Source organism: Polypterus senegalus, chromosome 3 (assembly GCF_016835505.1).
Source record: "Polypterus senegalus isolate Bchr_013 chromosome 3, ASM1683550v1, whole genome shotgun sequence".
Lineage (NCBI taxonomy): Eukaryota > Metazoa > Chordata > Cladistia > Polypteriformes > Polypteridae > Polypterus > Polypterus senegalus.
In genome coordinates, this window is record NC_053156.1 from 278242166 (window position 1) to 278256397 (window position 14232).

Sequence of the window (14232 nt, forward strand, 5' to 3'; positions counted from 1 at the left end):
AAAATCACACCGACTTACTGACCTTTATGCAAAATGCATGTTTAATCATTCAGTCACTTTCATCAGTTTGGTCATTCAGATAGAATACTATGTTGCTGTTCTGCTCTTTTTATTTCTTTAAGATTTCCCAGCCCAAAAAAATAAAAGATGCACCCATAAATTGATTTAAATAAGATCTTTTTTTGCATCTCTTTATGTAGACTTGGTGGCCATTTTTCTATTAATCATTAACCACCTTTGTATATAGTGCCTTCAGAAAGTATTCAGATCCCTTCAATTTTTACACATTTTATGTTGATACCTTCTCTTAAAATCGAGCAACACTCAATACTCCAGAATGACAAAGTGCAAACAATATTTTAAACATTTTTTGGAAATGTATTAATAACTGAAATCTCACACTGATAGCAGTATTCAGACACTTTAACTCAGTTCTTCATTGAAGCATCTTTGGGAGTGATTACAGCCTAGGCTCTTCTTGGGTTTGACATATGCTTCATTCACCTGCATTTGGGAATTTTCTGCCCAAGAGAAGATCTTCTCTGCAGATCCTCTCAAGCTTTGTCATAGTGGAAGGAAACTTCGTAGACAACTATTTTCAGATTGACGCTTGATTAGGTTCAAGTCGGCTCTGGCTGAGCCACTCAAGAACATTCCTAAAGTTGTCCCTAGTCCAATCCAGTGTTATATTTGCTTTATGCTTAGGGTCATTGTCTTGTTTGAGGGTTAACCTTCTCCCCAATCTCATGTCCATAGCAATCTGGAGCAGGGTTTCATTAAGGATATCTCTGTACTTTGCTTGGTTCAGCTTTCCTACAACCATGACTAGTTTCCAAGTCCCCGTCACTAAAGAAACAACCCCACAAGAAGATGCTGCCCACCACCATTGTGTTGAGCAGTGCTTAGTTTCCTCCAGACAAGGTGCTTGCAATTGAGACTAAAATATCCAATCTTGATTTCATTTGACCAGAGAATCTTGTTTGCTGTAGTTAGAAAGCCCTATAGGTGCATCTCTGCAAACTGCAAGCAAGCTTTCATGAGAAGTTTCTCTGGAGATCAACCAAAGTGACAATTATGTTCTTTTCCACCTATCTGACCAAGGCCGTTCACCAATTGTTCAATTTGGCTGGGCAACCAGTTCTAGGATGGGTCATGGTTGTGTCAAACTTATTCCATTGAAGAATTATGGAAGCCACTATGCTCTTGGGAACCATCAAAGCTGCAGGAATAATTTTTTGTAGCCTTCTGCACATCTGTACTTTGGTACAATCCTGTGTCTAAACTCTGTAGGCAATTCCTTTGACCTCGTGGCTTGGTTTGTGGACCTTCTATAGACCATGTGTGTGACTTTCCTAATCACGTCCAGTCAAGTGAATTGACCAGAGGTGGACTCCAAACAATGGTGATCAATACAATGGGATGCACTTGAGCCAAATTTTAAGTGTCATAATAAAGAATCTGAATACTTCAATGTCAATGTGATACTTTAGATTTTTCATTTTTTAGCATAATTTTATGTTATTTTCAAAAGCCAGAACATTATAATGACAGTCTATTCAATCAAATAATTACAGATTCAACCATTTATTTTGAAATGAAAAACAAAAAAAGCAGAACAAAAGTCATCCCCCACCAAATTTGTTTTATTTTTAATAGGTTTGCAACAACTTCAGTAAATATTGAGAGCTGTTTGAGGAGGAAAAAATTTAATTGAAATGATTTTAGCATATCCCGTAGGACATTTGTACTACTCAAAGGTTGATCTTTGATGCCTCATGAAACTTAAAAGAGATTCTTATTTATATATCAATTAAGAATCAACATTGTCACAGATGGTTCTCCTAACATTCTTTAGGAGAAGTAGCTTTCGACAGAAAGGCGGAGGCATGAGATACAATGGATGTAAAAAGGAGTCAAAACTGAGAATCTGGTTTTAAAAGTGCGTCTGATTTTGCTAGAACTCTTTCTAGTTTTGTTTTAATCTCTTACAAGACTTCATATTGTTAATTTTACTTTATTCAAGGTGGCTTACAACATCTGAAATATGATTGGTTAGATTTCTTTTGTTTTGTCAATTGGGGCAGAGGCAGATTAAATGACTTGCTAAAGTCACAGGTGTTAGGAGTGGGATTTGAACCCACAATGCCACACTACCTGTCTTTTCTTCCAGAATGAGTTTGATCAAATTGGAGCACCAAAATACAAATTAGAGCAACTAATAGCCTTGTTCTACAATTTTGTAATTATGGTGTTTTATTACCACAAACACCTGCCCATAAATCTCAGTATATATTATGAGTGCACAATGCAAATACTTTCAAATTGCAAAAAAAAAAAAAAAAACTCAAGACACTACTTGGAAGATCTAAGCTCACTGTGCGACTCTGCTAAAACTCATGAGGAGACATATGTGAGACTCCCCTGGCATTTTGTCTCAGGAGAAAACTGACAAGCAGGAGACAAAAAACAATGTTTCCATTTTACTTCTTTCTGATCTCATTGTTGCCTAGGAGAAACCAAAAAGATATTACCCCTTTCTAAGGGTAAAGCTGCAACATAAAATTTGAAGAGGTCTGAATACTTTCTGAAAGCACTGTAAACGAATTGCTAGATGTTTAAAATAATCTTAGCTGTTATTTTCAGTAAACTATATTTGTCCTTGTACCGTTAATGAACAACAGCCGTGGGACTGTTGAGTAGCTCTCCATAATTTAAAATCATTTAAATTGGTTTAAACCTGCATTGACGTTTTTAATGGATTATTTCTTCAATTGGACACCATATTTATTATAGGCATGTACGCGAGTATGTCTAGTGATGGATTGTCACTCTTTTCAGACTGCTCCCTGACGACTCGTTATTAAGATGAAAGAAAATAATTGGCTAAATGAAAGAAATTGCTCCGATTCAATGGCTATGTTGAAAAGATTCTCATTGTTACACAGGATTTATATATATTCCTTATTTTGTTTGTATCTCTTATGAGCTCAAATAAACACGTTAAACTGATACAAAACATCACCAGAATGTAAGGATGAATATTTCATTGACATTGGTACCCAAAACAGGGCAATCCGGCAAGCGCATGCGCATGAAGAAACCTTTCCGTCTTGAAGCGAGTTCAATTGGGCGGGGTGGGCCAAGTGGCGTCATGAACCGCTCGTTATAAAAGACTCGCGCGAGCTGGCGGCCATTTTATGTTCGTAGGTTTTGGTTAAGGCGAGTGAGGTGAGTGAAACACTGAGGACGGCGTACGCGGTCTACTGATAAAGACGCAAAGACTGCATTGAAAGATAACCGGTGAGTGTGAATATTCTTTGCAGCGGTAACGTGCACACTTAAACAAGTGAAAAATAATAGGTTTATTTTGTTTAGTCAAGGGTAGATATGTTCTGGTATCTTTGTTTGCGCTGAGGTACGGCAGCCATTTTTCCTTTTTTGAAAAGGCGGCGGAGGCTCCTTCTGAGAAGCATTTTTGGTGATATAGTGGCCTACATGCGACTTTGTAAAATGCGCGTGTTTATCATTTACTCCAATTTTGAGCCTCGAATTTCGTGTATATGATATGAGAACGATTATATATATATCGGAGGTCCGGAGCCGCCATTTTCAGTGAACAAAGGGGGCGTGATAAATGTAAGGTAATGCTTTGTAATATCAGGTTTACTCGTTTGAGGTTAGGCTTATTGATATAAAACGTAAACGGGTTGCTGCTAAACGAATGGTTTATTAATGTAGATATTTAATGGAACTAACGACGTGTTTGTTACCTTAAATCTCTGCTCTTCTGTTTCATTACATGCATGATCTGAAAGGAAAGCACATTGTATCAGTTTTCATACATCTTTTACAGGGATAAGACACCGTTTTGTTATCAGGGTCTCTCGAACGTTTATTTGGTTTTGTCAGAGTCTAGAATACTACACCTAGATTTACTTAAGCGTTATATGGAAACTGTAAGCTTTTACCAAAGGCAGGATGTAGGCCGCTTGCCTTGTTACAGCTTCGGTGAACGATCGTTTAAACCGTCCGTGTTGGAGCCTGATGCAGTGTTGCATGGCTGGTTCGATTTAGATATTCATGTGCAACTGTAAAGGTTTATAAACATTCCTGCGTTTAGTAAGGGGGTTCGCTGTTATAAAGTAATTGTGAACTAAGTTTCGGTCCTTAACTAAATCTACCTTAAAGGTACTTTCTTCCTAGAGGCCATGTGGTATGGCGCATTTCCTTATAATCTGAACATTGGAGGGTCCCCTAGCGACATGAAAGTGTTATATCGAGACAGTTTGTTTATACAGTAAACATTCCACGTGATTCTTCGGCTTTCTCTTTAATTAATCGTATTCGATAGCGCGATTTGTGGAGTAGTGGAATTTAACTGAAGGATTTGTTTTGGTTTACCAGATTCATTCATCTGTGTCCTAATTATGCCCGTATTGCATGTTTGAGCAGTTGACGGTTGTACTGTTGACTGACTTTGTCCGGGTTAAAGACACGGAACTATAGTAGGTCTATTTCTATGTATGTACCCTGTTTGATCTTTGGTATCTTATATCACACCGTTTTATTCTAGGTACATATTTGTTACAGCGTTGAGCATATTTTTCTGGTCTTAGTAACTGCTTTGGTGGGTGAAGTTCTGGGTTTTTCTGTCGAGTTGATCACTGCTGTTGGTTGATTTAAAAAATCATATGGAATTCGTTTTTTGGAAATTACAATAATTTGCCTTTAGTACTTGTACCTTTGTATTGAATTGTAGTCATTTAAGGTCTGTTAAGTGAAACAATTTGATAGGTTAATTTAACTGACATGGTTCAACTGTATCATGTGGCATTGAAATGCAGTAACAAATGTATGGATTGTTCTGATTGTTTTAATAAAGATTTTAATCTTCCTTTTATTACCACTTCAATGTTTTTGACTATTTACTTTTGTTTCAGATTCAGCCATGCATAGAGACTCCTGTCCATTGGATTGTAAAGTTTATGTTGGCAATCTTGGTAACAATGGTAACAAAACAGAGTTGGAGCATTCTTTTGGTTACTATGGACCTCTGAGGAGTGTGTGGGTAGCCAGAAACCCACCAGGCTTTGCATTTGTGGAGTTTGAGGACCCAAGGGATGCAGCAGATGCTGTCAGAGAACTAGATGGAAGGTATCTCTTGCATCAACCCAGATTCTGAAATCTAGTTTTAATCTTTTTTTTTTCCATGCCACTCTTCCACCTTCTGATAGCAGGTCCTCAGCTAACATGTAAAAGGGTAAAAAAAAAAAAAAGCTGAGCACATTAAATTTGTTTCATGTAGTAATGATTGGCAAATGTAGAAGATCAACAAATGCATTATTTGGGTTGATGGTTATAGTGTTTATATATCCCCAGTCTGCATACAGTTTAAATGTTTGAATGTTTGCTTGTACAGGACCCTTTGTGGTTGCCGGGTAAGGGTTGAGCTTTCCAATGGTGCAAAGCGTACTCTCAATAGGGGGCCACCCCCTTCTTGGAGCAGGCGTCCCCGTGATGATTATAGGCGCAGAAGCCCACCTCATCGGCACAGGTATTTATATTTGTGGTTTTTGTTCTGTGGATAGATATTAAGGTATTCTGTCTCTTTAATGGTCAAGGTTACATTGATCTGGTAAGAGCCTGTCTCACAGGGTATTAAGTAAGATCATTTGGGTTAGCTGAAGCCCATGATCTAAATTCTAATTACAGAATCAAAACTCATCTGTTTCCACTAATTGATACATGATGATCCTTTTTACATGTATTAAATGTAAGGAAGGGTGGGATAAATGTCATAATGGGGAGATTTTGACCAGTTTTTACTGCATTTCCTGTTAATAGGGATGGGCATTTTGTCTAGGAACTGCATTTGTATAAGCAGCTCTTAACTGCTTGAACATTTAAATTTATTGGTTACCGTCACAGTATCTTTAATAGTGCTCTGAAGGTGAATTTTTAGCGTAAAGCTTGAGTTTGAGCTCAGCCGACATGTGATTTAGAAGTCCTTTATCATTTTCTGAAAGGCTCTTGTATAGAGGCTTATAGTAAAATTGAGCTACTGGTCAAGGTAAACTATTTACAAATGTATTGTGTCATTTTAAACAATAAGTAAATATTTGTCTTCCTCGTTAGTTTTGTAACTTTAATTCTACTGTGTGCTTTCAGTTAACATTAATGCTGTATTAATGTGCACAATTTGTACGGTACTGTTAGAGAACATTGAATTCAGGTGTTATGCATAAAATGCCTTAAAGTGATAGTGTTGGCACTTTAGCAGATATGTCAAGTCACCTTAAGTGCATTAAGATGGTTATAGATACTGTGCTGGTTAACTGCATGCAGTTTTTATAAATAGTGTCTAGTGAGTTTAAATTAATAGTGCTTAATTGACAAGATTTGGATTGGATATACTACTAGACATGTTTTTAAAATGCCCAGCCCTGTCTTGTTCATTTGCAGCAGAGATAAATGCTAGTCTGGTTGTAATAAGTTTTTGTGTTTTCATTTTAAAGGTTGCTTTATTATTTTTATTTGTTCCATTTATATTAATAAAAATGAACCCCCGTTGCAGAGTCACCATCATGCCTCTTCTCACCACCCTCTGAGTCTGCATTAGCCAGTCAACTAGCCCACTTTCAGCGTCATGTGACCACTGACCAGCGTGCCCCAGTCAGCTTGGTTGGTGTCTTATCACATGACCCCAGGCATGGCCAGTCGTCAGGTTGCACCGCCCTTTGGTTCCTGAGCATGCTGTTTTCTGTCAGCCTTCTCGCCAACCTTAACCCAGTCGGCAGCAGCCGCCGCTTCGACCGCCCACTACACATCCCTGACCAATCTGCTGTTTACTATGCCAAATGTCTACACAGCAACCTACAGCAGCAGCCTTCGGCTAACCAATAAAAGCAGGAAAAATCCACAACCAACCCCCTCTGCCTATCAACTAAACACAGCGCAACATCTGGCAAAACCTTTTCATCAAATTCTACCTGGCCGCCAGTCTGGCAACTTCATTTCTAGCTTGTTGAAAACCAAACGACTAGTAAGTTTTTCCTGCTTATACAGTTTACTGCTGGTTACTGTTAAAGGAGTAAGCTGCTTCATAAGGAAATTACAACTTATTCAATCAGTAGCTGGCTGTTTATATAAGCCTGTTTTTTTAAAGGTGAAAAATCTGAATATTGTCAACTCGCAACACTGGATTTTTTTTTTTGAGCCATGTGATTGAGTCTAGAATGTACTTTGGAATTCTCACCTTTAAAAATACAAATCTAGACAGTCAGTTGGTGCATAGAACATAGATTTTTGTTTATTATCCAGACATTAAGGTGATGTCTAAGCATTTGGCTTCAGTTTTGTTATCAGCTCTGATACTAATTTTCAGTTTTCAAGTATCTTCCTTTATTATGAGACACGTGCTATTGTGCTTAATTTAGTTTTTTGGACAGTTCCCATTTGCATTTATTATGTAAAGTGCTCATTGTGGTTTGCAGGCATACATAGGGAAAAGCACAGTCTTGAATCTGGATCTAGCAAGACCTGCTGTTTGCAGCATGTCATCTGTTGTCTGCTTTCATCCATTTTGCTTGTCTGGTTTTATATCTTAAAGGTAGCAGCTGGCTTTACATAAGTGAATAAAGAGATTAGGGAGCTAGTAATTACTGGCTGGTGGGGATGCTTATTGGCATATGTAGCATTGAGCTTTAGTTAGTTTTGTATCATTAACCATTAGGCACACTGAATGAGTAAGATCTGAAGAGAACTTAATGGGGTGAAAAGTACAGTTTTGAACATGAGGTTTAATGGGGTGGAGAAGGGTTGGTCTTTGGGGTGCATTATCTTCATGAAGTTTGAACTTGTTTTCCCCTCCCCTTTGTAGGGTTTTTGAAGTGTTAGCATTGTTTTTGGATGTGCTGAAGTTTAACTATTATAGTTGATAGGATAGTTCTAAACTATGCATCGTGCTGTATATCGCATGTCGTGAGGCTTTTATCCCGGTGCCCTTGTGTTGCGTTGGATGCAGCTGTTTAAACGTCTGTTATAATAAACTGTTGTTCTGCATTCTAGATCACCACGCAGGAGAAGCTTCAGTCGAAGCCGTAGCAGGTAAACTATTTTCCTAATACTTCTAGTTTTTGTGTGCTTTTGTGGTCTCTGCTTCACTTGTACATCGGCTCCCTGATTGTAATAAGTTGTAACTTCTACTTTGTGCCAAGTTTAACTCATTGACCATGCATAAATTGTCGTTTTCATCTATTTGCATACACTGTGAACAAATGTTTAATACTTGATCCATTTGTTGCTAGTGTAGTCCAGCCTGATGTGTTGATACTCTGAATATGTGACTTATCCTGCATTTGTTCAAATTGAACAAAGTTCCACCCTCTGTGGCACATTATTTTAAAGCTTTATTTAGTCATTTTTCTTAATCCGTACCAATTCTTTCAGTATTGTCTGATATACACATGCACTCTTCATGTCACATTATTCAAATACTTTATACTACATTATCCCATTAAAAGTTTACCTTTATCAACTTAAACTTGTGGTTGAAGATGACAGCATCCTCAGTAATTGTATGGTTACTTTAGAAGTAATGTGGCCAGTTTAAATGAAACTGGCTTTTAGAACTATACTAGCTGAAAAATAAGTCCATATTTTTGAAAGAACCAAACTTGAGCCATGTGTATCATCCACAGAAGGAAGATGGGGGAGCTGATCAAATGTTAGTAAAATGGGAGTTTAACTTTGCAGTGCCCACTGGCTTGTTTTATGTTGCATGACATCCTGTGCTAATTGAAATATCAAGAGAATGTTCTTGTGCTAAAGCATAAACTTTCGGCTTGTATTAAGTTAAACATCTTAGAAACGCTGTAGGTTGTGATGCCCGTGCATATGGGAAACCTTTTCATATGTATTAGTTGTTCAATGCACCAATCTGTCCTCAACCATGGGCCAAGACAGTTCCCAGTAGAATAGATACCATATTAACAGTGTAAATATTAGCAAATTGACTTTGTACTAATGCTGCTGAATATTGTGTAAAACAAAATGCCAGAAGAGCACAGTATAGTTTTTGCAGTAAGTGAATTGTAAAAGTGCTGTTCAAGAACCAGCTTCTGTAAAAATGTTTGTCTACTAGGTTTAAAGTACCTGTTAAGACCAAGGTGCATTTTGTTTTTGTGACTCAACTAGGTCATTACTCTTGGTGTTTTAGTAGGGCACTTAAGTTTTGGGGCAGAAAAAGGTAGCCAAACTTTTTGAAACTGTATAATGCAAAAATGTATTTACATTATAGGTAGTGGATTTATACTTAACATTTGCAACAAGCAATCTGAAATACTTAAATACATTACAATTTTGGAATTGTACATTGTCCTGTTTATGTAACAGCCTATTTAAAATATCTTTTCGGACTGTTTGATTTTTTTTTTTCTCCCCACTAGGTCTCTCTCTAGAGATAGGAGGAGGGAGAGATCATTGTCAAGAGAACGAAATCATAAGCCTTCACGTTCTTTCTCTCGATCTCGCAGGTGAGGCATTATGCTGCATTGAACATTTATTCAGGTTTTTAGTTGTGTGAATTAGTCCTTCAGACGTGTTGCCTAAATTAGTGACTATGGCTGCACTGCATCTTCACAGAACATTTTTAGACCAGTTTTGAATATGGTGCTAACTTTTGTACAGGTATGACTTGAATATGACCTGATAATGTTGAAGAATTAATTTTCTAGATATTACACTTCTCTGGATGTGGCTTCTTGGGGGATGGATTAAAGTAACAGTGCTCTGTGCCAGTAGAAGGGAAAGCAAAGTGGCAAACTTAAGAAATCGAGTCACCAGAAAGTAATGCTAAATTACAATGTTTTCTGATGAAAGCTATCAATTGCCAAAGTCTTTCAAGAGTCATTCTAAAACTGGTAAACTGCTGTTTTCATTCACATCTTGCTTAAACCTGTCAATGTTCATGACTTGGGTTATCAATGTATAAATATCAGCCAATCTTGGTTTTGATTTCTTTTCCTTACCATGAGTGAATTCATAAATAATACAGTGACGGGATGCTCTTGTCTTCTGTCTTGTGCATGTTTGACAAGTACTACAGTATTTTTATAGCCTCATTGGATTTGGATTGCTTAGAAAATTACATAGATTCCAGTTTTGTGCACACTTTGCACTGTTCTGTAATTTTAAACTCCAGTGTTACTCTAGCTGTGAAAACTGCTAAAAGCGTTAGTCCAAAATGTCACTAGAGCAACGGTACAGATGCATCTTGTGTAAGCGTTAGAAAAGAAAAAAGATCCAAGAAGACAGTGGGAAAAGGATCTCTATCTCAGAAAAGGAGTTGAAGGAAGCAATGCAGAGAATTCCCTCAAGCTTCATACGTGCAAATCATACAATTAACTCGATTTATATCAAGCACATCTGTCTCGTTTAAAATTGTTCAAAATGTTTTCAGGGCCAGGTCCATCTTGCGAACACTGCAATCAAGTTCCAGCCTCAATGGGCCACATGCTTTGGGCCTGTGCCAAATGAACATCATTCTAGACCAAAATCTTTAAATACCTTTCAGACAGCTGTTTGGTGTACTTCCAGATGGGCTTAAAGTGGAGAAGGACAAACTGTAATTGCCTTTACTACACTATTCGCACATAGACTTGCTCAGCTGGATGAATCCTAACTCTCCTCTTAAGTCAGTGGATAACTGATGTTTATACTATTTGAAACTGGAAAAAAAATCAAATTCTCACTTGGAAGATCTGTGCTGAACGTTTTCAAAACCTGGCAGGATCTAATCAATGTTTTGGGTTAACCTGTTAAAACACTGAGGAAGCAGATTCTCTCCCCGTTTTTTTTTTTTTTTCTTTTATCTTTATCCACTTATAAAATAAAATTTTATAAAAGGAAAGAGAATCACTCTGGCTTTAAATGTGCTGCAGTTCTTTGGAGAAATTACATACGAGTATAGGGTTTCATTAATTATGAAATATCTACACTATCAACAGTGAAGACTTTTAAGAGTACCCATCCATACAGCACCCAAAATGAAGAAAAATTGGGAGATATCAGGTGATTGTAAAATTCCAGAGCATTTACATTGCGAATCACAATGTCAACATTGAGTCTCATGGCTTTTAAGGGCAGACTGATGAATTCAGTACATTGTGTCAAAGAGCAAGAGCTACATCCGTGCCGACTTCGGTAGATGCTGTGCTGGATCAAGGTTACTGTGTAACCATGGTCATTTTTTATATTTAGCTGAAGATATTTGACATCTTGCTGTAAAGAGACTGATGCATGTGGAACAGTGCATTCTAACCATTGTGGCATACCTGAAGACTTTGGCAAAGCTAAATTACAGTGAGGTATGCTAGTAGCTTGGCAAAAGGGTAAAGTGCTTGTGCTGAAATGGAAGAACAAATGTTTGTTGTGTTAGCACTGTACATCTATCCTAGTCAGACAAAAATACTACAGAAAGATTTAGTCATCTGGTGGATTTGAAATGCATTTGTTATACAAACAAGGCTGGCAAAACTCGTGTAAACTTCACATGCCAGCTTCTAGCACAAATCATTGCCACACATCCACTGTCCACTACCGCTAAATAGACATGATCGACCCAGCACATCTTTGATCAATCCAGAGCATCTTATTGGCTGACATTTTGGTGTATTTTGGTTATTCCTCCTACAGAGACTCAAATTTGTACCTGTGTAGTGTGCAGTTCAAAAACCGATAAATCTGGAAAGAGAATAAAAAAGAAAATGCTATTTTCCCCGACTGTAACATTGGAAATGTCTTTCACCTTGCTTTTAAGGTTTACCACACAAGCCTCATTTTGAGATTGTATACTGTTTTGGCATTAGTCGTAGTAGCATTACTGTTTCATATTTTTATTCACAGTTGTATTCATCTTGTCAGTTTTATTCATGTTTAGTACTTTTGAGGTTTAATACATTTTCATGCAAAATGCAATGCTTTTACATGGTTTTTAATGTTGAGCATGGGTTTAATTTTGCTTTTAATTACATAAGCTCTAAGCAATGAATTAGCTTACTGAAATTTGCATATTGACCATATGGGCATATTTGAGGAACCTCATATTTTTGTTAGTGGCATTTGCTTTAGCGCATTACTAAGTTTTACCCTTTACACTAATTTAATTTTTTTTTCCCTTTCAGTCGTTCCAGGTCTAATGAGAGGAAGTAGATTTATGGAGTCACTGTACAAATCAACACTGTGGATTGTTCCCATTTAAGACTTTATTGTAGCTTTGCCCTTTTTTGTTTTTATTCCTGTTTTATCTGTTCATCTTTGTATCAAAGCACAAGCAGTAATTTGGAGCTCTTGATTGTGTTCAGTCCAGTTTGGAGGGAAGTATTGAGGGGTTTTTCAGGTTTTTTCCCCCCCAGATTGTTTTTTTTTTGTAAGTAATTAAATCTACCATTTAAACATTTCTGGTGGCACCATGTTTACTGAGAACTGTTATATGGGTGTTCACTGGGTTGGGGTTCTGTTAGTGAATTTCTGCATTGGTGCCTGTCTTGTAAATAGTTGGGTCATGTGCTTTGTGGAGCTGTTACTGTTTGTATGGGCAGACTTTATTGATTTTGCATACCTTGTACCATCTTTCAAAAGACAGTGGTTTAACACTCCTTAAGTGGTTAATGCTTTTGATTTTTTTGCTGTTTCATTTGTAATGTTGGATTAAATTTGATACCTGGAGATGGTGGTCTAGGTTTTTTTTTTTTCTTACAGGCTTCTTGATTTGAAGGAAAAAATCCTATTGCAACTGATTGTATTATACCAATTGCCTCAGTTATGTGTTAAATTGATTTAAAATCTTCAGTGTAAATCAAACGTATAAATTTTCAGAATTCTGAACTCAAATTATACAAGCTCAATTTGAGGCTTTAATTTTCAGTGTTTTTGCATATGCCTAGCACTAGCTGGGCACTGCCTAGTATGAACATTTTATATACCTCATGGCATAAACTGGGTTGGGGCTATTTACAGTGTATAGCAGTGTTTAATTTACACCCATGTGCACTCTTCTTGCTGTATTCTCAACTGATTTGTAAGAGCTACAGATACAGAATCCTTTGGCTATTCCTAGTTGACATTTCAAGTAAAAAATGCAGTAAGTACAATGCACATTGATTTGAGATGGTGGCCTTTGTGAAATGTTCATGGATTAAATGTATAATAAATGACATTTGCAAAAGTTTGGTCACTTTTCTTAGTTGCCTGGTCCAGGAACTTGCTAGGCTATTTGTTTACTTTGCTTATTAGTAGTTAGGCTGGTCCAGAATCGTTGGTCAAGAGTTCCAGTGTTTTAAATTCTTGGACTCTTCATACTCCAACCATGGGCTTGAAGCCAGTAGGTGGATGTCTAAAATGAAACTAATTCGTGTCTACAAAGTAGAGCGGCTACTGTATAAAGATATTAAAGTACTTTGAGCCTGCAATTTTCTGTCTGAAATGCACTTAAGGGGAGTCATGGAGATGAAGACCAGATCTGGAACACCAAGAAAATGGACAACTCTATCTATACTGGACAGAGGGTAAAGCATAACTCTGATTTCAGACGAACTGTAGGCAGATCTGTGAGATGCGTCTAGTTACAGGCATTCTTTGCTGGGAAGGATAATTTCATTGTTGTACTGTTAGCAGAAATCTGGCTGTAAAACTAACTGGGGACTCCATTGTGGGATGGTAAAGATTTATAAAAAGCATTCAGTCCTTTCTCATTCGTTGGCAGTATGGCTGAAATGAACAAATTCTTTTGTTGGACTTCCTGTAACCAATTTTGAATAAACATCGGGCGTGCTTTGTTAATTTCATTAATGAAAATCGAGATTAAATAGCCTCATTTGTACTTTTTTTAAAAAATGGGTGTAAATTCCATAAATGAAGCATTACACATTTTAATTTTACATTTAAAATTGAAACTTCATTAGATAAAAGTTAATGCCTTTAAGCACTTAACAAAATGGGAGCTGTCACATTAGCAGTGAAACACACAGCAAGCAAGTGTTGACACTGACAGTTGTCCTGCATTAACTCCCTCCTTCAGATGAATGAACAGCGTTCCTTTGTCAAGCAGGTTCATTCTGGAGGAGAGTCTATAGAAAGTGAGCACACGGCCAGTTCAGTGGCCAGTTTTAGATGTTCCCTGCATCAACCATCAGGTGACACTACATTTTAGCCTGCAATCTTGCAGTTGACTTG

At 37.2% G+C, this 14232-nt stretch overlaps 1 protein-coding gene across 1 annotated transcript; it reads left to right on the forward strand.

The window, feature by feature from the left end:
• Positions 1-3185: 3185 nt before the first annotated feature.
• On the forward strand, positions 3186-13225 carry LOC120526215 (serine/arginine-rich splicing factor 3). The gene is made up of 6 exons (XM_039749258.1): positions 3186-3300; positions 4941-5154; positions 5420-5554; positions 8068-8106; positions 9447-9533; positions 12183-13225. Exons 2-6 carry the CDS (start codon positions 4949-4951, stop codon positions 12208-12210), a joined length of 495 nt encoding a protein of 164 aa, XP_039605192.1. The 5' UTR covers positions 3186-3300; positions 4941-4948; the 3' UTR covers positions 12211-13225.
• The last annotated feature ends 1007 nt before the right edge of the window (positions 13226-14232 follow it).